The sequence below is a fragment of the Podarcis bocagei genome (genome assembly GCF_964188305.1).
Source record: "Podarcis bocagei genome assembly, chromosome: 6".
NCBI lineage: Eukaryota > Metazoa > Chordata > Lepidosauria > Squamata > Lacertidae > Podarcis > Podarcis bocagei.
Window position 1 is genome coordinate 49832216 of NC_138130.1, and position 22134 is coordinate 49854349.

Genomic DNA, 22134 nt, shown 5'->3' on the forward strand with positions numbered 1-22134 from the left:
AGAAGCCCATGCCAAAACACAGTAAAACTGCAGGTTCATTCTCCCCCACCTCAATGCAAATATGGGAGCTATAATGTCACACAAGTTAAAGCAATAACCCTACACTCTCATTTTGCAGGCAGGTTGCTCAGTACAATAGATGCCCAGCGGAACTCTGACATCTGTGCAGTGTTGTTTTCAATCTGAGCAGCCCCACACCTCAATAACAAAGGCCCCTCTTTTCATTTAATGTTGTCAGATTCAGACTGCATTTGCAATCTGTGTATTATATAGATATTTAAACCGTCACTATTGAAACAGCTGTCTGAACAGCACAGTTCCTAAACAATAATCCAGGCTGTTTCGGCATCTCTAAGACACTGAATCAGTGTGCAATGTACACACACAGAGCTCATATGATCCATCTCGTTAATAAAAAGTTAATAAGGGATCCACAGAAAGGCTGTTTGCAATGAAGACAAAAATGAAACTCTCATGAATATGTGAAGCAATCAACAGGGAGAAGCACAACTTGGCAAACTGCTGACAGCTTGCCATTTTATACAAGTCAGGCTAAAGATTCTGGTGACAATTTGAAGGTAGCTGTTTATTGTGTGTACACTCATCTCATTTTCACCTCAGATAAACAGGTTTTCCAGGTTTTCCCAACTGTTTCAAAAGTTTGCAACAGGAGGCAGTTCCCTCTGTATTCCCCAACAGCCCCAGATGGAGAGGGAAGGTTGTCTGCTTCAGCCTGAGTGAGCTTCTCCTCAGTCCCTAGTCATGCAGGAATGCTTTGAAGTTGCACCAGGCATGCCTCCTCCTCAGCTGTCTCATGCAACCCTTTGGCGTAGGGGTGAGGATCCTCTTGGCCCACCAGCAGGGCCCATTTGGCCCACAAGGCCATTTCCCCCAAACCACACCCATCTGTTAATCAGCTGACATCACTCTGATGGGTGGGTGACATCAGCTGATGGGGGAGTGGGGTTCAATAACATAACTGGTGCATGCAGCCAAAGCATCAGGATTTAACACCCCGCCCACTCAGCAGCTGATGAGAGAACTGGCAAGCACAGCATTGCACCCTACTCCCCCTCTGATACATGGGTGGTGGGTTGAATCCTGCTCAGAGCCTAGCAGAGAGCAAGACTGAAGTCACTATTCATCAGCTGGTGAGCAGAGGGTTCAATCCTGTTGGGTGCTGCTTCACCAGAGTGCTTGTCCCCTGCAGGAAACAGGTTGGTGAAGCTGACTTCACATGTCAACTCTAGACAGATGGGCAGGGCCACCCAGCTAGCTGTCACCTGGTGTCATCATGATGTCAGGTGATTGGCTGGTGGGTGGCCCTGCCCACCTGTCAAAGCTGGACTTCAGGGGAGAGGGAGAAAAGGTAAAGATCTGGACTGAACCTTGCTTGAAGGAGAGTGCAGCAGGCTCCCTTTTGCGGTATAGCTGGAATTTTAAGAGGGAACAGGACTTCTCTCACCGTGGCAAGATTGTTAACTTCTACCGTGGGTCATGGCCTATCACATTTCACTTGTTGGCCCCAATGAAAGCTGCTTTTGGGAACCCTGCACAGGATTGTTGAGTCACCCCTTGTTCTACTTCTGGATATCAGCAAATCCAGCCACAGCAGTGAGTCAAAAGAAACGTACATGTATGCCCCGGGAGGCTATGCCTCCTTCAAACCTTCCTCAAAAACTGTTCCTGGTTTCCAGCATTCCTAACTCAACACACCATTTACATAAATTCATATAATCTTAGGTTGAGACTTACGCAGCCAATATCGCTCGCAAAAGATCATCTGCTACTGGTAGCCTGAAGGACTTGCATATAGTCCTGCACTTGTCGCTGGCCAGCAGTCCGCATCTGCACAAACAGAAATGTTTCTCATGGAATTCATTTTTTAAATGAAAATAGAAAAATGTAAAATGCCTGCTTTAAGAGGTGTCAATACCTGCATTTAAAAAATAGTAACCTGGAAAAGATGGTGGAAAAGCTTTTGGAAAGGAAAGCTTCTTAAAATGCAGTCCAGTGACTCTTCCTTGCCTTCAAGCTGCTCCATTGTGTGGAGCTTTGAGTACCAGGGAAGGCTAATACTCATGCCCACTTATTAGGGTCAAGGGCTGCAGCTCAGAGGTAGGTCATCTGCTTTAGCTGCAGAAGGCCCCAGGTCACTCCCCAGCACCTCCAGACCCTGTTCAAACTCCTATAAAGCCACTGCCAGCCCATAAAGACAATAAAAGCTAGATGGGCCATTGGCCAGACTTCCTGTTTCTTTTTTCTGAGCCACCAGCCAACCTGTCCATCTCAGTGCTTCTGCCAGGGCCTCCCCCTCATGCACCCTCAAAGAAGGACTGCAGCTCAAGCACTTTGCCTCCAGGATGCTAAAATGTGCTGAAGGCCAGTGGGAGCTATATTGCTATATTTGCTTCCAAACCTGGAGCTTTGAATTAACAGATTGCAGACCAAAACAATTAAGTCAATAGGATTTAAAAATTGTTCCCTGTAGTAATTAGATTCAGACCATAACAGTGACACTGGGTTCTCAGAGCAGCAAAAAGGACATGCCCTGCCAGACAAAGAAGATACACTGGGTCTTTCCAAAATGCTGCAAAGGACTTTGAGACAGACATAATATTTTGCCTATGTTCAATGTAAGGGTAGAAGCAAAGCTCTCCGATCACTTAAAGCAGAAGGACACTCCCAAACCACCATAGGCAAAGCAAAGGACTTTAAGGTCTACAATCCAAAGCAGAGGAAGTACTAAACTTACTTCCAAGTAGATGTGATTAGGATCAGAGTGTGATTCCCACTAATTCCAATGGGAAAATCAACATGGACAGAGATGGCCTTCCTCACTAGGTGAGGCCACCACATTTCCAGGAGGGGCTTCATAGAAACTCAGCTATTTCCTCATACCTAATGGAAACATCTACATCCAGCTGCTTACAAGCCATTAGCATCAGAAATGCAGAAGCTGAATAAGAACAACTGTTTTGAAAGTTCAGAAGCTGTATCCTACTCACAACATACACCTTCTGTAAATATATTATAACTTCTCTGTTACCCCCTTGCACCCTTTAAGTACTTAGCTATGTACACAGTCATTCCTTACTTGCTCCGGTCGTTGTACACAAGCACTGCCAAGAGTTGACCAAAATTCTCAAAGCTATTTTTCTTAAGTTGTTCCTGGGCCACTGCTAGAAGATAGGTGGTATCCATTTCATTCTTATCTCTCAAGCTATAGTATCGCCCAAGGGTCATAATTTCATGTTCTGATAAATTTCTATCTGAGATATTCAACAGCAAATTTCTGAGGAAGAAAAAAAATGTATATTATAATTGCTTGCATGAAGTGTACCTGAAAAGAGCAACAAATGTATACAGCATTTTCTGAAGTGGCCTTGCATTAGTACAAAACTGCGTTGGCACAAAACATACCGCTAATTTTTAACTAGCATCTACATTAAATCTTATTTTCGTTGAGCTTCAACACAATGAAATGGAATGGAAATTAAAAAATGAAATGGAAAAATACATACAGGCATACATCATTTTATTTGTAGGCTGCCTTTCCATAGTTAAAACCATGCTCAAGGCTGCTTACGACATGAAAAAGAACATAATTACAAAAATATCAAAGGTAGTCATAAACAATGAATGAATCACATCAAAAAGTTCACAACCAAATCCAACAATTTCCACATAAATCATAAGATCTAAAAATAAAGATACAAAAAATTAATATCAATAACAGCAACAACCCCCCTAGCAAAAAAAAAAAAATCCCCTAAACAATACCCCAACTCCAAAATGTCGTAACTACTCATAATTGTGCTTTTTGCAGCTGTTTTATCTACTCATCCAGCAGAAACACTTTTTTGAATAGCTGCATGTAGAAATAATGACTAATTCATATAACATGGAAACAAATATATTATTTTAAAAAAACAAACCCAAAAAACCTTCTTCAAAAGCGGTTATATTTAGGTGATGCACAATCTACTGATTTGGTAACAATATTTTTTTGTTATTTTTCTTTTGCTTTCCAGTGTGTTCTGAAGTGGCTTTGCAATAAGAACAAAAAGTAAACTCAATCTGTGTCAAGATTTTCTTAAAGCTATCGTGTTGTTAAACTGATTGCACTATAATTTGAAAGTGTTGGTTTGCAAAGTTCTCTTCAAATTATTACACATGTTAAAAAGCACATTGCACAGGATGGGTTTAAGTCATAACAAAAGCCAAATATTTCAAAGAGATGTATGGATGCTTGCTCAAAATCAGTATGACTTTTCCTGATATAAGAAATTCTCAGAAATATAAAATCTCAATATGTGCATGGTACTTTGCCATTTGATTTTCATTTCAATACAAAGACACAACAACCATGCACATTACTTTAAACATCCAAATTGAGTCCCTGAATATGATAAAGATCCATCCGTGCTTACAAAACAGTGCCCAGTTGTAAAATATGTTTGTAGAAAATGGATCAAACCAGGCCATTAAAACGTAATGCCAAATCATCAACTGGCGTTACGAGAACAAAATTTGGGATTGCACTTTAGCTTTCAAGGAAAAAACAAACAAATCATCCGTTTCCAGATGGAAAATAAGATAAAGGGCAGGGGGGAGAGCACAGTAACTGGAAGCTTCAAAGCAGAGGATAATTTTTGCATATTTTCTGCCCAGATGAAAATGACTTGGAAGTGGAGTTTGAAGATCCTAGTTTAAACATTTTTACTGTTTCAGGCCAGTGTCCTGCAAAACACAGATTTGCAGGAAAATACCCTTAATTAAAAGACAAGGAGAAAGTGAAAAAAGTTTGCGTTTCCACAGGGAGGTTTCGTGTTTACTTTGACAATGTTTCTGCACAGGACACAGGTCTGTAATTATTGCATGTATCAAGAAAAAGGCAAACATGTATTAAATGTGTTCGATGGGATTTATGTAAGTGTGCATAGACTGCAGCCTTAAGGATTTCAAATGACAGAAATTGTCGTATAATGAAAGAATAGGACTGGAAATCAGGAATAGAATATAGGAACAATAAAGTGGGTTTGTCATCTGCTTCAATTTTGCACGCATCAGTGAGGCTTTTGTGTTCCAACAAGAGCCTTAGGAACAGGGTGAGGTGCGCATCATCAGAACATGCCAGCAACCAGAGTCAGGTGTGTGGACCAAGGCTTGAGACCTCACACCTCTTTTTAAAAAATGGATCTCGGGCAGCTGGAAAACCCTCTGTCTGAATCTTTAGAGAGCAACTTCTAATCAGAGTGGGAAACGCTGATGAACTAGATGGTCCAAAAGTGTGACTCAGTGTAAGGGAGCTTCACACATCTTAGGCAGTATACACACCATAGATTTAAAGCACATCGGCCCTCCCCATAGACTACAGTGGTACCTCAGGTTACAAACACTTTGGGTTACAAACACTTCAAGTTGCAGACTCTGCTAACCCGGAAGTAGTACCTAGGGTTAAGAACATTACCTCAGGATGAGAACAGAAACAGTGCGCCAGCAGCACGGCGGCAGCAGCATGAGGCCCCATTAGCTAAAGTGGCACCTCAGGTTAAGAACGTTTTCAGGTTAAGAACGGACCTCCGGAATGAATTAAGTTCATAACCAGAGGTACCACTGTACTGGGAACTGTAGCTTATTAAATGTTGGCGGGGGTGGGGTGAAAATGTGCTTTAAGAGTAGGGTGTGTATGCAGCCTGTGTGTATTCACTGCACCTATCATTTATAGCAATGAGACTGCCAAAACTCCACACAATATGTCCATCCTACCAAAAGATACAAATTCAGGTCAGAACAAGACTCCATAGGTGCTCCACAGGTACCACTGCTAAGGACCTTGTGTTAGTTAACCTGTTTGTGCTCTATGTAATAGAGAAAGCCAATATCCAACATCCTAGTAGATTTTCTCTCTCTGTTCTTGATGATATGAACCTCACAGAAGATACCCTAAACTTAAACTGCCTTTCGTCTACGCATTCAGAGACTTACCTAAATTCATCATAATCAATAGTGGTGGTGTGTTGAGGATCAGCAGCTGCAAAAATCTGCTTAATCTCTCTTGATCGAGGTTCTCCTATTGCCTTCAGTTTGTCCAAAATTACGCAGATATTGGCCATAGGAAACTGTAAAGAAAGGGTCCAGGTGAGACTAACAGAACATGTATATATATATACAAAGTACTAATGCACAGCAGCTTGAAAACTACAGTAGCTAGTTATGCATATCCTTTATGACAAAGACATGCATTAGTTGCATTATATTTGCATTATTTTTAAAACACCAGCACTGAATCCCAAAGTAGCTTTTATAAAAAGTTTTCAAAGTGATGCCAAGTTCAACCTGAGAAAATCAGTGCCAGTCAAAGACATTGTGCTGCATAAGATGTGGCACCCCCTCCACGTACAGAAGCCAATTGAACTTGTTGCAGAATCTTACTTCAGCACCGGAAATGGAACAGCATTCACCATTTGGGGATCTTGCACAACAAATCAGAACAAATGTTCAATAAATAGTGGTTGGCATCTAATCTCCCTGCAAACTTTGCTCAAGCACATCAGGATGAACATTCAATAACAGGTTGTCTGGAAGTGACCCTAATGCAACTTTATTGGAACATGGCTATTTCATTAGAATACGTTACGTACGTAGTTGCCCATAACATACGACTTTTTAAAAACAGTGCCCCTAGCGCTGTACTATCCCTTTCAGGATCCTAATTTTATCTCTATTTGGTTGTTCTTTCCCCCAAGGGCTCTTGCACAACTCCTTTGTGGAGAAGGAACCATAACAACTATCAGATGTTCTTATGGATTTTGTTTGGTTAGCTTCGACTCCTTTATCTTTTGCACGGGGAAATTAACTGGTACAGTGCAGACTGTATCAGCAGTTCTCTTTTTTGCTTTTGCTGATTTATTCTTCCAGGAACAAAGGCGGGATTAGGACATTATGAAAGTCAATCTGCGAGCCTGAATCATCAGGCACAAAGTGCACTCCATGACATTTACCAAAGACATTATTTGGTATGTATCTCGCAGAGAACAGGTTGAGAACATGGACCCGTTTTTCTCACCGGGTCGTTTTCAAATGAGACAACGGTGGCTCTGTGTTGATCTTGGGGGTGAATAAACAGTGGTTTTCAGAGCCACCATTATTTAAGCAAGATAATAAAACTCCATATGCTTTAAAGGCCAAATAAGGATTGGAAAGCACAGCTTGCCTCATTTGCATGTTTCTCCATGTAGTTGAAAGCATACTCATCAGCATCCACCAAAAGAAAGACGTGTCCATGGAAACACACTTTAGCTCCGACATACAGATCCTTTGCTGTGTAGTACTCAGACAGTTCAGCCTTATATAGCTCTTGCCCAGGCTTCTTAACACGACCTCTTTCCAGGAATTTCCCACCAATTATCCCTGTAACAAGAGAACAATAAATAACAAGTTGCATATTTCAGAAAGAAACCAAAGAAACTGCACCCTCAAATTTCCTATCAGCCAACTGGCCATACCACAATATTTATTTCCACCTTTAAATGCAGATTCCTTGATATGGCCATTTCAGTGTCTGACAAAGGAGTTCCTCATCCTTCCTCCCACCCACAACAGCTAAGTGCATCCCTCATCAAGTTTCTTCTGTGGGTTGGGAATGGTGTGGGATGCGATACAGGAGCCTGCTGGGGAGGAAGATGAACGTGACCCACTGATTTCAATGGGTTGGATTCCACGTTATGTTAACTTAATGAATTCCTGAAAGTAGGGGAATGGGAAACTTTCCTTCCATCAATTTCCTTAAGTTATCTTATCATCCAAGCCTAGGGTGATTCCCATCAGTCTCCCACAACCCGTCACACATTGTTCAGGAGTGTCTCCGGCCCTCAGGAGAGGTTTTTCAAGGGGCTCCTGTGGCTGAAAGGAGATGGGAAACTTTCCATGCATAAACTTCCCTAAGTTAGTTTATCCTAGAAGCCAAGTCACTGAAATCAATGGGGAAAGTTAGTTATCCCTGACCTTTGGGCCATGCAAGCTGGGCTGATGAAAGCTCAGTTGAAAAACATGTGGAGGTACCACCTGGTCAACCCCAGATTTACGAAGTACTTTTATATTCTGCCATTTTCCATTGTGGAATGGAAGTCTTTATGCTCTCAGGGAGTCCACTATCCAGGCACCGACCCAACCAGAGACCCTCTGAGCTTCAACTAAGTGGCAGCTGCAGCATGTGCCCTCAGATCATTCCCTTGGACATATAATACAAGCAGTACATGAACTCTGGTATGCCTGTGGTTCATTTCCTGCTTATATCTGCACTCCCAACCAAAAGCCCCAAAGCATGCATTAGGCATCATAAAATGTTACATATGTATTATTTGGTGATATAAGCGTCATAAAAAGGGATGGGCAATACAATGAAATTCCATTTAGAGTCCAAATTATAAGTAAATGCAGAACCTATAATGCTTTATTCAACCTGAATTTGGTTCAGAAATCTTCCTTTCACAATAAAACTGAAAGGTGAAAAATCCATTAAGGTAAAATTCAGGATCTGACTTAAGCCTGTAAAAGCATGAAAATTTAAGAGTCAAGAATAGAAGCCAGGTCACAACAGCTTCCTCCCATCTAGTTACTGATGCATATAAGACCATCAGTTTGAGCAGACAGCTGCATTATCTAGTCAACAAAAGCTTTTAATGCCATTATGGGTTCTGGGTTTCTTCACTTAGAGACATTTACTTTCTAGCAACTATAAAATAATTTTTGCAATGAAAAAATATATGGAAAAATAAAACCAATTATTCAGAAGGTACTGACAAAGACAGCACAGCCCAAACTACTCTCTCTCTCTCTCTCTCTCTCTCTCTCTCTCTCTCTCTCTCTCTTTCTCTCCCTCTAGTGTAAAGATCTGGGAGGTTGGAGAAGGTGCAGTATTTTGTTTTCAGAAATACAGCACAACACAAAGTATACCATCTTGTTTACCCGAGCACAAACAGCACCTAGGAAAGAGTTTCTATCACTTCCTCTTGTTGCAGTTCCCCAGAATGATGGAGTATACCAGACCCAACCTTCTTGTATGAATTTTGAGGGTGATGATAAACAAGTCTGTCCCCATTCCTATCACCACTAGCTGAAGAAAGAATGGCTACTAGTCTTATCAGCTGTTATCACAGATGGGGAATTTGTGGCCTTCCATATGTTGGTCTTAGTCTGAACTCCCGTCATCCCCAACCAATGGCCATGCTGCCTGGGGCTGATGGGAGCTGGAGTCCAATGACAGCTAGAAGGGCACTGGCTCCCAATCCCCGGGCTATCCGATGGCAGTAAATGTCTCTGAACACCAATTGCTGGGAATCACAAGTTGGGGAGAGGAGTATTGTGTTCAGGTCCCACTTTCAGGCTTCCCAGAAGGATCTGGTCAGCCAAGCACAGGAGTCTAGAAAAAGCCAGAAGCCAGCTCACACATCCCTTAGGATTGCCATTTTCATTGCCAATGGAGCCTTCACCCTAGCCTTCACACACCAGCAAACTACCCAACCTACCCAACCCGCAGGCAGTACCCCCATCTTGAAAAATATGCACAGCTGCCTCTGAGGCAAAAGGGGCCACAAAGTGCACCAGATAATTATCATAAACACTGGGAGAGAAAAGGGTATAATCCCCTTCCATCACCCCTGCCCCACCTACGGTACCAGCAATGAACCATCATCCAAATCCAACAGACTCTACCACCTGCGATCCATTTAGGCCTGGGAATTGCAGTTGCATTGCGTAATCTCCTTAAAAGCTAAACTGCATTAAATTCTCAGACCACCAATACATTACTGAAGCATCAGGAAAGTGCACCTAAATTTGCTTTCCCCTGCCCCCCATACAGCGTACTGCATATTAAATGCCCATACAAAATCAAGTACTCTTTTGCTACCGTGGAAAATGGTGGGTTTCAGTTTAGATATCTCTATCCTGTTACGCAGTTTATGGCCAGAGACAGCAGGAGCTTTTATTGGTGATTAACACCTGAATCAGAACAAATTGTGGGGGGGGGGGTGACCAAATTGGAGGAGGCAGCTACCACAATTGCATACCACCCAGATACTAACCAGAGGACATGCAGCCTATGAAGTTGTGATTTTACACAGCCTTGTATTTAAGGATTTGCCTGCTAGCCATAGGATATCTCATCATAGAAACGCCCTCCTTTTTTTCCTCTGCTAGCCCCCAACAGACTAGCAAAACAATCTGCAGGGCAGGGACTTTTGTAGGTTTGTAGACAAGACTGAATAGTAACCTATGTGTCCGGGGCATGCAAACATGCTACAACAATTTGGGTTTTTAGAAATAAGCAAATGTTTAAAGATTCCTGCACATTCAAGTCTTCATCCTCAAAGGAGTTTGACCACTGCGTCTCTGCATGATCCATTGTTATGCTGGCAGTAGCTGGTTCCAATACAGCTCTGCTAGGGGTAGGTAATCCTAGGATAGTGCTACCATTTCTAATGCAACAGGTCTGTTTGCCTTCAAATGTGTGTGCCTTGTGTGTCCCTGCACGAGTTATTTCTCGCATTTATTTCCACCCAACTGACGAAGGTTGTGATCCTTTAATATAAATAAATAACTAAGGCCCTCTGCCCTTTTCACTAGAATTACCTAGAACTGAATCTGCTCTCTCACCTGTATTTCGCTGGGGAGGCTCAAACACTTGAATGGTGTCATCACTCAGATAATAAGAAACAATGAACTTCCGGTCTTTGTCAATGGGATCAGTAGTAATAAATTGTGCAAGAAATCGCAGTAAATTACTTTCGAGGCCTTGCCTGAAATAGCAGAAGAGGTACAAATTCAAGATTTGTCTCCTTTTCCTTTACATGGAGAAGTCCTGCCATTTGTTTAGTAAAACAATTAAAAAGTTAACAGTCTTTGGTCAACTTTTACATCAGTTTGAACCACTGGGAAGATTGCCATTACCCATGCCCAGGTTTTGCCTTTAATGAGTTTGTTTTTGTGTTTCCAAACACATTTTTGTTTGGGGGGTGGGGCGGAATAACCAACCTAAGCTTAAGCAGTAGCAAAATATCAGAAGCTGTTTACATTCTACAAAGTGTTCACTCTGTGAGGTAGCTGATTAAAAAAGCAACATACGATTTTACAAACTAAAACAATAAATTGTAAATGGCACTCCAATAACCACACCAGACAAGAAACACATGATTTTATGGATCTGGTGTTACTTGGCAGGACACGACCACAAACTACCCGCCACCCCTGCTCAGGTGAGCTACTAATAAAGGAGACCATACAGTTGAATGGGATCAAACCAGGCCACGACTTTATTGCCTACAGATGAAGTGGTTTGACATAGACATTGGGTATGCATTTTTTTCTGGGCTGCCTACCAGAAATGACATCAGGATCAACCCAGCAGCAGGGATTCCTATGACTTACATCAAATAGGGGGATCCCCGCCTCTAAGAGTGCTGAGGCCCAAGCCCCCCATCTGGGCAAATGGTCAGAAGCAACTCCATCACAGATCCCTTTAACAGGATATCCTATTTCTGGAGGGGAAGGTGAGGGTACAACCCCCCCCCCCAACCAAGGCTGAAAATCCCCCAGGTCTTGCGCTGAGCTTGAGCCAACAAAGCCCAGCAATTGTGATCCCACAAAGAAGAGCTGGGCATCGGGGGCTGGTGTGAGCTATTTTAAATCCCTCAGGAGAAGGCCTGAGGGAAGCCTGATTGTTCCCGAGAGCCTGCCCCCTGAGAGCCTAGCCCTCCGCACCATTGGCCAATTTGGCAGGCTGACACAGAGCAGGATTTCAAGCCAGGAATAGGAGCTGAAGCTCGTGCTCCGGCAGGGATCAGACCCCGACACGCAGCCCTGCATCGCCAGCAGGAGGGGAGGCACTGGCCATCCCACCAAAAAGGGGGTAAGCGGACATGTCTGGGCTCTCCCTCCATCATTCTGCTAATAAAAACTCCCAAGCAAACCATAGTAACACAGAAGCACTGATTCCAAAAAAAGCTTAACAAAACCCAGAATCCCTTACAAAACTGATAAAGCATCACTAGGCAGCACAGCATGTGATTAGACAGTGGAAACAGGAAAAGTAAATGGGAAAACAAAGGAAGGAGAGGACAGCATCTCTCCCCCATTACATACTGGACACTAGTGTGTCACTATTGTGGTTCTTGTTATCTCTTTTAGAGCTAAGCCTTTGAGATTAATGAAAACAGGCATGTATGGTAGGAACACAGACTCTAAATTCTGAAAATCTATTATCTGCTTGACTCATAAGAATTATGAATATTACAAAGCCCTTTTGTAAAATCGGTTGACATAAAAACGTTTAATGGTAATTTCCCTCCCCCTCTCACTTTCCATTTCAGGAATTGAGGGGAGGGGTAGGTTCCAAATATTGCTTTTGCTCAGATACCTGTCTTTTTCCATGAATTTCTTGAAGTCTTTTTGGGGTGGTTTGGGAAGCAAGCCCGTGCAGGAGCAAAGGGAGTCCTCTTCAGAGCCAAATCCATGATACGGTGGGAACTTTCTTTCTACTTTTGGAGGAGGTGGCGCTTTGTATGGAATTGGAGTAAAGTCCTCTGTAACACAAAATTGGCAACTGACATTTCACTGTTCAGTTCCTGAATATGTTAAGAATGGCACTGCATTTCGATATAGGAGTTCTCAATCTAAGGAAACAAAATTGTTCTCCCCTTTTGGCAGATATATTACTGAAGAATAACGTGTGCACTTTAGAAAAGCAAATGTTTCCCCTAAACAGGAAAGCCCAATTTTGAAAATATTTTTCAAGTTGTTTCCTCTGGGAGCATACTGTGATTGATATTTTTCTCTGCTTTCTGTCAACTTCTCTCTATGGATGGGAAAAACCGAAATGTTTCCGTGAGCCTTGGGAGACTGCCAACAAACAAAAGTCCTTCTTATCTTTGCAATGGGCTCAGCCTTTTCAAACCTGTCTTTTCCACTCTGTGTTCTTTTCTTAAATGCTGCCTTAATCCCGGTGAATTGATCTGCACTCATCTCATAAACATAATTTACTTGTTGACATCATTACCATAGTCAACAATGTATAACTTGCATGGGAGCACCCAACCTTTTACATAGTGACTGTCGGGTTAAATAAAACTATTTGGGGGTTAAGCCAATTCATTTCCATTGAGTTCACTTGGTTTATATCAGTACATTTTTGCTGTTTAAAAATAATAATCATGGACAGACATCCACACATGGCGGTTGAAAAAAAACAAACAACCAGATCTGAGAAGGATGCGTGTGCAGAATTAGAAAGTAATGGTGGGCATGTGTCCTTTGAGAAGAAAGAAATGTAGCGTTTTCCAGTGTATGGGTAGCCTGGTGCATCTGGGTTTCAGGGCTTGCATAACAAATATGACTCTGATTACAATCTCTCTTGCATACCAACAGTGCCATCTAGTGCAACGCTAGCGGATGCACTAAAGAGAACTTGCATGTTGAAATGGCGTCCCAAAGGAGGCCAAAAAAGCGGATGGACTGGGGAACAGCTTACTTTCCTCCTACCAGGCAATTCACAGACTACTCTGGCTTCAGTCTGAGATAGGGATATATTGTTCAATGGGCCCTGAATTAAGAGAAGCTGCTTTCCTCCCCCAGGAACATTTTTGCCACTTTGCTTGCTCGGGAGGTGGGTAGTGACAAAAGCCTTCCCCCAAAGCAGCCACAGATTGCCTTTAGCTGAAGGATGCCAGGTAGAAACACCTAGTAAACACCTTTAGCTGAAGGATGCCAGGTAGAAACCCTAGTAAAAGTTAACAACCTTTTAGTACTACCTATCTGAATTATTTAGGATGATGCTTAAATCTCCAACTGCATTCAATGATAATTTAAAAGGGCTGAACTTTAACTGGATGAATCTGCTATTTTCATTTTTCAGTCTTAAGTGCAGTATGCCCACACTTCCACATCAGTTTATGCTTTTTATTATTATTAAAGTGCTCCCCAAACTTCATATGCATTTTAGTGCACATTCCTCCTAATACAGAGATGCATAAAATCATGCATGGTGTGGTTACAGAGACAGATTTTCTCCCTCCCTCGTAATATTAGAACTCGTGGACAGTGAAACTTAGTGTTGGAAGATTCAGAGCAGACATCAGGAGATACTTATTTACACTTGTTGGCATCCATTTGTCTCAAAAGACAATGCAGTGCACCTCCAGGGGCAAAGTCAAACCGCTGGAGTATCACAGCACCCACTGTGGCTGCAGAGACCAGTAACTCATAACCGTTGCCTCCCACGTTGTTTTTGCTGCTTTGGCAGCACTGAAGTTATCTCTCCAGGGTGCAAACCTGGGCAGAGTGTATGGAGGTCCTGGGCTGTCCAGACGACAAGACCCCCCCCCCCCCAGCCTCACTGATGTGGTCCAGTATGTCATCTACTTCCTCGCCTAAGTAATCAATGTCGAAACTTATGTCAATCTAATCCTGAAATAATTGCTGGGTTAACTTATATAAATAATTTACCACAAATAGATAGGAGCAATCTAGGTAAAATTACTGCATAAGAAAAACTGCATTATATGCAGATTTAACTATATTTACTCGGAAGTAAGTTCCATTGGTTTCAATGAGACTTACATTCAAGGAATTATGTTTAGAACTGTAGTTCCAATCAGCAATATATTCAGAAACTGATTAGGGGTGAAGTCAGCAGAGAAATATTTTCCCCCTCAAACTGTAAAGTTACCATGACATTTTCTAAAGTAATGAAAATATAGCAGCAAAAGACAACAGAAATGCCAGTAGATTTAGTGCAATCTGTGATAATTAGGATTTCACAATAGTACAATCAACTTGTTATTTTCTCTAAGCAGTGATGTTTTTAAAAGAATGTGACAGAGAACAGCTTTAAAAAGATTAGTTAATATATATCTCTGTGCTGAACACATCTGTCGTCTTTTGGTGAGTGGAGAAATTTTTGTTTTTGAACTCAAGTAATTTCTTGTCAGAGAGATAATGCATGGCATTTTGCCAAAAAAAGAAAGCAAAACTTCCAATATATCCATCACATGCAAATACATAAACATTGGCTTTAAAAGATTACTCCAATTTATAGTGCATTAAAAATAGAGTTGTTGGGAAATTATGCCTCGAGGGGAATCCACGCAGCCCCAGATTTTGTGGGGAAATGTAATAACATCTGCCTAGAGTTCAGTTGTGTTCCAGAGGTTTCCCCTGTCACCTGGAATTCACTAGAAGCCTCTAATCATGAGGGTGCATAGGAAGCTGCCTTATGCTATTTGTAATCTAGCCCAGTATTGTCTTCTTTGACTGGCAGAGGACTTTCCCATCACCTTCTAACTGACCTTTTAACTAGAGATGACAGAGGTTAAACCTGGAACCTTCCGCAGGCAAACCAGGTGCTCTAAAACTGAGCTATGGCCCCTTCCCATAACCCCGTGGTGGGCTAATTATGTAACTGGCTATTTACATAATATCTTTTGTACCCTGACATAATCTGTCCAGAGGTGAGCACAGTGCAGATTCTGCTCTTCCTCCTGTCCCCAACGAGTTATTTATTTCTTGTTGCGTATATTTATGATCCACCCTTCGCCAAATGGTCCCCCAGGGCAGGGACGTACACATATCATTAAAACTAATTTTTATGTTGTTTCAAAGCTATCGATCGGGGCAGGCCCTGTGTGTGTGGTGTGGCCGACAGCAAGTGTGAAGGGCGCAAGAACTGCTGCCTGCCCACAAAAGGCTTTGTTCAGAACAGAAGTCATAAATACGTAAGCTTGCTCAGATCAGTCACAAATGCCTGGCGTAAAGAGATGGTTGAGAGTAGCAATCAGGTTAGAGAATTGCCAAGGGGGATGGTAAATGAAAAAGAGGTCATATATGTACAACTGATCCGCAGAGCAAGAAACTCTGGCTGGCGCTTGTGAGACCAAGAAAGTCCATCTTTCAAGCTCTCTTCTTTCCTCCTGTTACTCTGGCTCACACAAACAGTCCTCATGTGAGCCGTTAAAAACTTGGTCACCACACGAAATAATGTATGAGGTGGCTATGATCCCTAAAACACACAGTCAGTTCAACATAATTAATATTTTTTCCCCTAGCATATTTTAAAACGCTTTGTTGGTCCAAATTCTCTCTGTGTATGTTATTACTCAATACAGTGCCTCAATACAAGGGACTGGTCCAGATTCCAATGAAAGAAATGTAATACCACTGAGTGGAATTCAACTAATTTTTACACAAAGTAGAGCCACTGAAATAAATGGACATGACCAAGTTAGGTCCATTCATTTCCATATGTCTACTCTGAGTAAAATGTTGTTGAATACCACTCACTGCTTTTAATGGTTCTGGATAACACCCTTCTGTTCTAATCTAGCAGCTGGTATCATCAGTGGTAAGACTAGTAAGGTCTTCTCCATCCATTTAAATGGTGGGCCCATATCTGCATTGTACAAGTGGAGCTGTTTCATTTGCTAAAGCAACTAAGGCAGCCAAAACTGCAGGAATTCCATTATTCCTTCACTGGGCATAATCTACATTTTTGTTTCTTAATAAATATATTGTTTACGTATATTTCAAACCTAAACCTGTCCTAAGAATACAAAACTACTCAAAAATATTTTTACCCCCCCCCAAAAAGACACCCCCCCAAAAAAAAAATAGCCACTCCATGTAAATCCACAGTTCAAAATTAGTACATAAAAGTATCAGTACTGTTACTTACTGACTCCATACTTTGTCCTATAATATTCTTTGGTAAATTCATCACAATCGCAGAGAACTATCTTTCTTCCCCAAACATTGATTACTGACCCTATGCTCAGGTCACAGTCTTTATAAAATTCCTGGTGCACTGCTCCTGTCTAGCAATGGGAAGGAAAAATACAAAAGTCTATATGAATCTCACATTGAAATGAAAGCTTTTTGGGGGAGTGGAAACTTGGCATAACATAAAAGAGGTGAGTATAACAAAATGTTTTATTTCACCACCACCACCACCTTCATTCCAACAAATGCTATAATACAGAAACAGAAACAGAAACATTGGATTTTGTGGTGTGCATTTTTTTAAAAAGGAATCTTCCTTGCTTCACATAGCACATACGTGGAGATCAGAAACAAATGAAGTTGCATTCTGTAAAGTATAATTACAGAAACTAGCTTACCTTACGATTGTCCAGAATGTAACGGCCTTTATTTCCTACTAATCCTCCAAACACATTCAGGACTGTCCGATCTGTGATTGTACCAGGCTGGTACAGTCCAATTGGACCATACTGGGGGCCAGGGAGGGAGAGGAATAGGCTGTTAATATCTGTAACTATCAGGGCAACGTAAAAGAATATCCTGCATTATCTGGTACCTGAGGCTCTACAAAATACGAGGAGGTCACCTAATGCCAGGTCAGGCTACCTGTCCACCTGGCACAGCACTGCCTACTCAAGCAGAGGTCTTTTGCATCACCTGCCACTGATACTTTCAGCTGGAGATGCAAGAAAGTGAACTTGAAACCTTCTGCCTGCAACACATATACCACTGAGCTATGATCTGCACTCTTATTCCATATCACTATTATCTTATTTATTTCCTTATATTTCTATATATTTCTATATATTTTATTTTTATATATTTATATTATACATTTCTATATTTTCTTATAGTTATATTATCTTATTTATTTTCTTACATTTCTGCTTTCTCTTACAACCTAAGGTGGCATAATGTGGTTTCCCCTTCTAAACCACTGAGCCTCATGGGCTTGCCAATCAGAAGGTTGGAGATTCAAATCCCCGCGACGGGGTGAGCTCCCGTTGCTCTGTCCCAGCTCCTGCCAACCTAGCAGTTCAAAAGCACGCCAGTACAGGTAGATAAATAGGTATCGCTGCAGTGGGAAGGTAAATGGCGTTTCAGTGCGCTCTGGTTTCCGTCACAGTGTTCCGTTGCGCCAGAAGCGGCTTAGTCATGCTGGCCACATGACTCAGAAAAACTGTCTGCAGACAAACGCCTGCTCCCTTGGCCTGAAAAGCGAGATGAGCTCCGCAACCCCAGAGTCCAGGGGTCCTTTACCTTTACCTTACCTATCCAGGTACTGAATAGAGCTAAACCTGTTTAAAATAAGCAAGGTGGGAGCCTCAAGTGCCTTCAGACCATGCCCTGGCCATGCTGAATATAATGATATGCGTGAGCTTCTGAATCCACTATGGTATTACCACTGACATCAAAGGCCAAGCATGATAAAGGAAGAGATGGGTGAGATCTGCGGCTGTTGCTATGCAGGCAACAGAACTAACAGGTCATAAAGGATATTTCTGAATTATGAATTAAGCCACTAAGAGTTTTGCGCAAAGTCAAAATTTAGTGTCACCACTTGCATCCCATTCTACATCATAGCAGAGGCTCCTCCTGCAGTGCCCCGAAGGCAGTGCAACCAAACCAGTCTCGCTCCCCTAAGTCCACCTCTGGGAACAGATTAGAAACTACCTTATACTGAGTCAAATCATTGGTCCACCCACCTCAGTACTATAAATAGTGACTAGCAGTTCCTCTCCAGGATTTCAGGCAGGGGTCCCTACCAGGTCTACTCAGAGATGCTGGGGATTGAACCTAGGACTTTCTGCATGTAAAGTAGATGCTCTACCACTGAACTATGGCCCTTCCTAAAGTAGAACTTTCCAACATGGGGGGAAACTCTTAGCCTCCCTGCAAAAGTGGTCTTGACTTTTACTCAGGGCAACTGATTAGTCACTATGGATAGCAGGGTGCTGGACCCAATGGACCTTTGGCCTGATTCAGCACCGCTCTTCTCATGTTCTTCTCCCATGGAAATGAATAGAACATGGACCACAGGTGGGTAGTTGGCACCTAATACACCCCAGTCATCTTAGGAAACAAATGAATAATGACTACCACCCATAGTTTTCAGATATATATATATAATTTACCTTGGGTAGCTTCTTCCTATTGAGGAATAAAGGCACAGCATCCCGACCTGAATTCAGTGGTATCACTTCTTTTATTTCAATGGTGTCATCGGCCAAAAAATAATGTAGCACCACTTCTCGGACATCCCCAAACATGCTTTCAGTGTCATCCCAAACACCATAAAAACGTAAAACGTGTCCGTCATGCTCCAGAAATTGTTGAAGTGTATCAAAGCGCTCATATGGACGTAAAGGTTTCATACTATCTATCAACTGCAGGTCAGGAGAGAAGAGGTGAAAGCTTTTCTTATGTACAGAAACATCTAGTTTTCATAATAAGCATTATTTCTAAACATTTCAGCAGCTTTTAAAAATGTATTCCTTACAGGAGCCACAAGGGTTAGAGTCAGGAACGCCCACTCTCTGTTGCCCCTTGTGACAAGTCATTCAGGATTTTCACAATGCTGGGGTATATGTCAATTGGGTTAGAGCAGGTAGAATATATGCGCTTTGAATAGCACTTTCACCATTAAAACAGTTTCCGTAAAGTGAGGTACTTGAAATCCACTTTTAACATCAATTTATAAAACTGAAAACCCTCAGTAAATAGCAATACTTCTATGACTAACTTACCACCAGGCGACTTTTTATTTTTATCTATGTAATTACCTGTGGAAGGGGTAAAAGGTATGGCTTTTTTTCTTCCTGAAGTTTGTCCTCCCCATATAAAACAATACTAAACAATAAACTAAACTGTTCAGTCCTTATTAATTAACTGGGGGGTGTTTCTGTTCTCAAAGGGGACCTGTTAGTATTCTTTAAAATTATTAACTTAACTTGTTAGATCAGGGAGAGCATGATATGGAGATGGCAGAGATAAGGACAAAGGAGAGTCAGGAGTGGTGGGTGGAGGGGCTGGGAAAGAAAATATGTGAAGAAGAAATTGTTCATGTTCGGAGCTGGAACATCCTAGTGATGAGACAAAACAGCCTATGGGAAGTCCATGTGGTGCCCTCCAGAAGCTGTGGACTACAACTCCCATCAGCCTCAGCCAGCATGGTCAACACCAGGGATGAGAGTTGTAATCCAAAACACCTGAAGGTTACCACATTGCCTACCCCTGCCCTAGGCATTGTACGAGTAGCATCAGAATAAGCTTGTGTACTTTCAGAAGGCTGAACTTTTACCTGCAAATTACAATGAAATAAACCTGGGTGAATTGGGGGCAGAGGAAAGGAAGAATGAAGGAAGCACAAAGCAAAGAGAACTACCTCCACCTTCTAATTTCTTTAGAACACTTACTGCTGATATTGTGACATCACAGAAGCAAAATGCAGAAGGGGCAAGAGGAAGACTGGGAAAGAAGTGGAGGAGGAAGCAGGGATCCAAGATAAGAAGGGATGGAAAAGGAGATCTTTTTGCCTCCCTATCAACACATGGGTCCCAGCCACTGGTTAATCTGCCTTGATGTTGCAAACTCGAAAAGTAATCATCATAAAACATTAAAAACTAATGCAACAGCTGTGAGGAAAGAGAGAATTTAGTTTAGTTGGGAAGGACGTAAGTGGTAGGAGAGCTGTGGATATAGCAGGCTAATAGCCAAAGCAGTGTAGTAAATAAGAGCTCTGGACTTTGGCCAGGAGGAGCTGAACTGAAATCTTTTTGCTCAGCCATGAAACTTAGTGGGTGGCCTTGGACAAGTCACTATCTCTCTGTCTAACTCTAACCCACTGCACAAAGTTGTCGTGAAGCAAAAGTGGGACAAATTCCAGGTCAACCAGCCTATGCTCCTTGAAGGAAAGATGGAATAAAAGCATGATGCAAGTAATAACCTAGAAGATGTCAGTACTCTGAGGAAAGTTTCTCACAGGGCCTAGGGACCTAAAAGTACATGCTGCTGCTAAAGGGAATGAGTATACAGAGTGCAGGGACTTTGAATTTCACAGACAGATAAATCATTATACCTTGTATTATAGATGACCATAACAAACCGATATTGCTGTTAAACAAATATTTCACAAGATACAAAGAGATGAAGACATAAAAAGTAACAATGTGGTAGGTGTTCACTTGGTGGGGGGGGACAACCTATAAAGAAGGTGAATCTAGGGTGCCACCATTGAGAAGACCCTTTCCCTCACTTCATTTGGTGGGGACACACAGAGCAAGTTTCCCATTATGTGTTTATTTCGTTGTTCATTGCTACATGTACATCTCCACTTTTCCCTTCAAGTTGGCATGATGCATGGCTTTTACCCCCACCCCATTTCATCCTCCTAACAACTCTGTAAGGTAGTTTAGGCTGAGAGATGATCACTGGGACAAGTTCACCCAGTGAGCATCATGGTGAAATGGGGATTTGAATCGGAGCCTCCCAGATCCTAGTCTAACACTCTAAACACCACACCACATCAGTGTTATTGACTGCTACTATGCTTTTCATGTCTTTCTTCTGTGGCTAATTTTTATGTTGTCTTTTGGGGGGGATTGTTCTTTGTAACTGGCCTGTTTTATTGATAACAACTTTAAGTTTAGTTTTCAAGAAAAGTGGAGTGTAAATGCCAACACACAGAGCTAAAAGATACTACAGGCGCCACTCACTTATCAGTGAAATATACTGTTGAAGGAGTTATATTCTACAGTGCATTATTATAACAACAGAGAGATGAACAATTCTCTAAATCTGCCATGGACTGACGCAGCAGTCCTCCTGGAGAATAGATCACAGTTAGATTTGCCCAATTTAGCTGGGCTTAAGATATACATTCCCAGTCAGTTATTTTACATGCCAGCTAAAACACCAAGTATGGTAAATAAATAACAATGGCAATATAAATAGAAATATAGCTTCCCTAGCAGTTGTTATATGCAGTTCAACTAAAAACAGTTCCATCACAATTCCTTTTAGAGACAGAGGAATGGATAAGGGAGGAAGATTAACAATGCAATTCCATACATGTCTACTAATAACTACCTACATGTCTTACTCAGAAGTAAAGAGACATACAGGAGATTGCAGTGTAATCCAATTAAGGCAATATTTATTGTCATTTGCAATGCAAAAGATTTTTGTTTATTTATCAAAATTTGCAGTTCGCAAAGGACAAAGGATCACCACCCTCTTCCTACAGTTTCTGATTCCTTTTGCCTCATGTCATCCTGCAAAAGAACTGTAATGCTGGCATAAGACAGGACAAACAATACCACA

The 22134-nt window shown here is 41.8% G+C and overlaps 1 protein-coding gene across 1 annotated transcript in view; it reads right to left on the minus strand.

Moving 5' to 3' along the window:
* EFHC2 (EF-hand domain containing 2) overlaps nt 1–22134 on the minus strand; it is a 55572-nt gene that overhangs the window by 7596 nt on the left and 25842 nt on the right. The window contains exons 5-13 of the mRNA XM_081199198.1: nt 18948–19199; nt 17172–17282; nt 16730–16868; nt 12422–12587; nt 10663–10805; nt 7220–7416; nt 5992–6125; nt 3098–3295; nt 1756–1848 (exon numbers count right to left, since the gene is read on the minus strand). Coding sequence (XP_081055324.1) covers nt 1756–1848; nt 3098–3295; nt 5992–6125; nt 7220–7416; nt 10663–10805; nt 12422–12587; nt 16730–16868; nt 17172–17282; nt 18948–19199 — 1433 coding nt within the window. The remainder of the gene's footprint in view (nt 1–1755; nt 1849–3097; nt 3296–5991; nt 6126–7219; nt 7417–10662; nt 10806–12421; nt 12588–16729; nt 16869–17171; nt 17283–18947; nt 19200–22134) is intronic.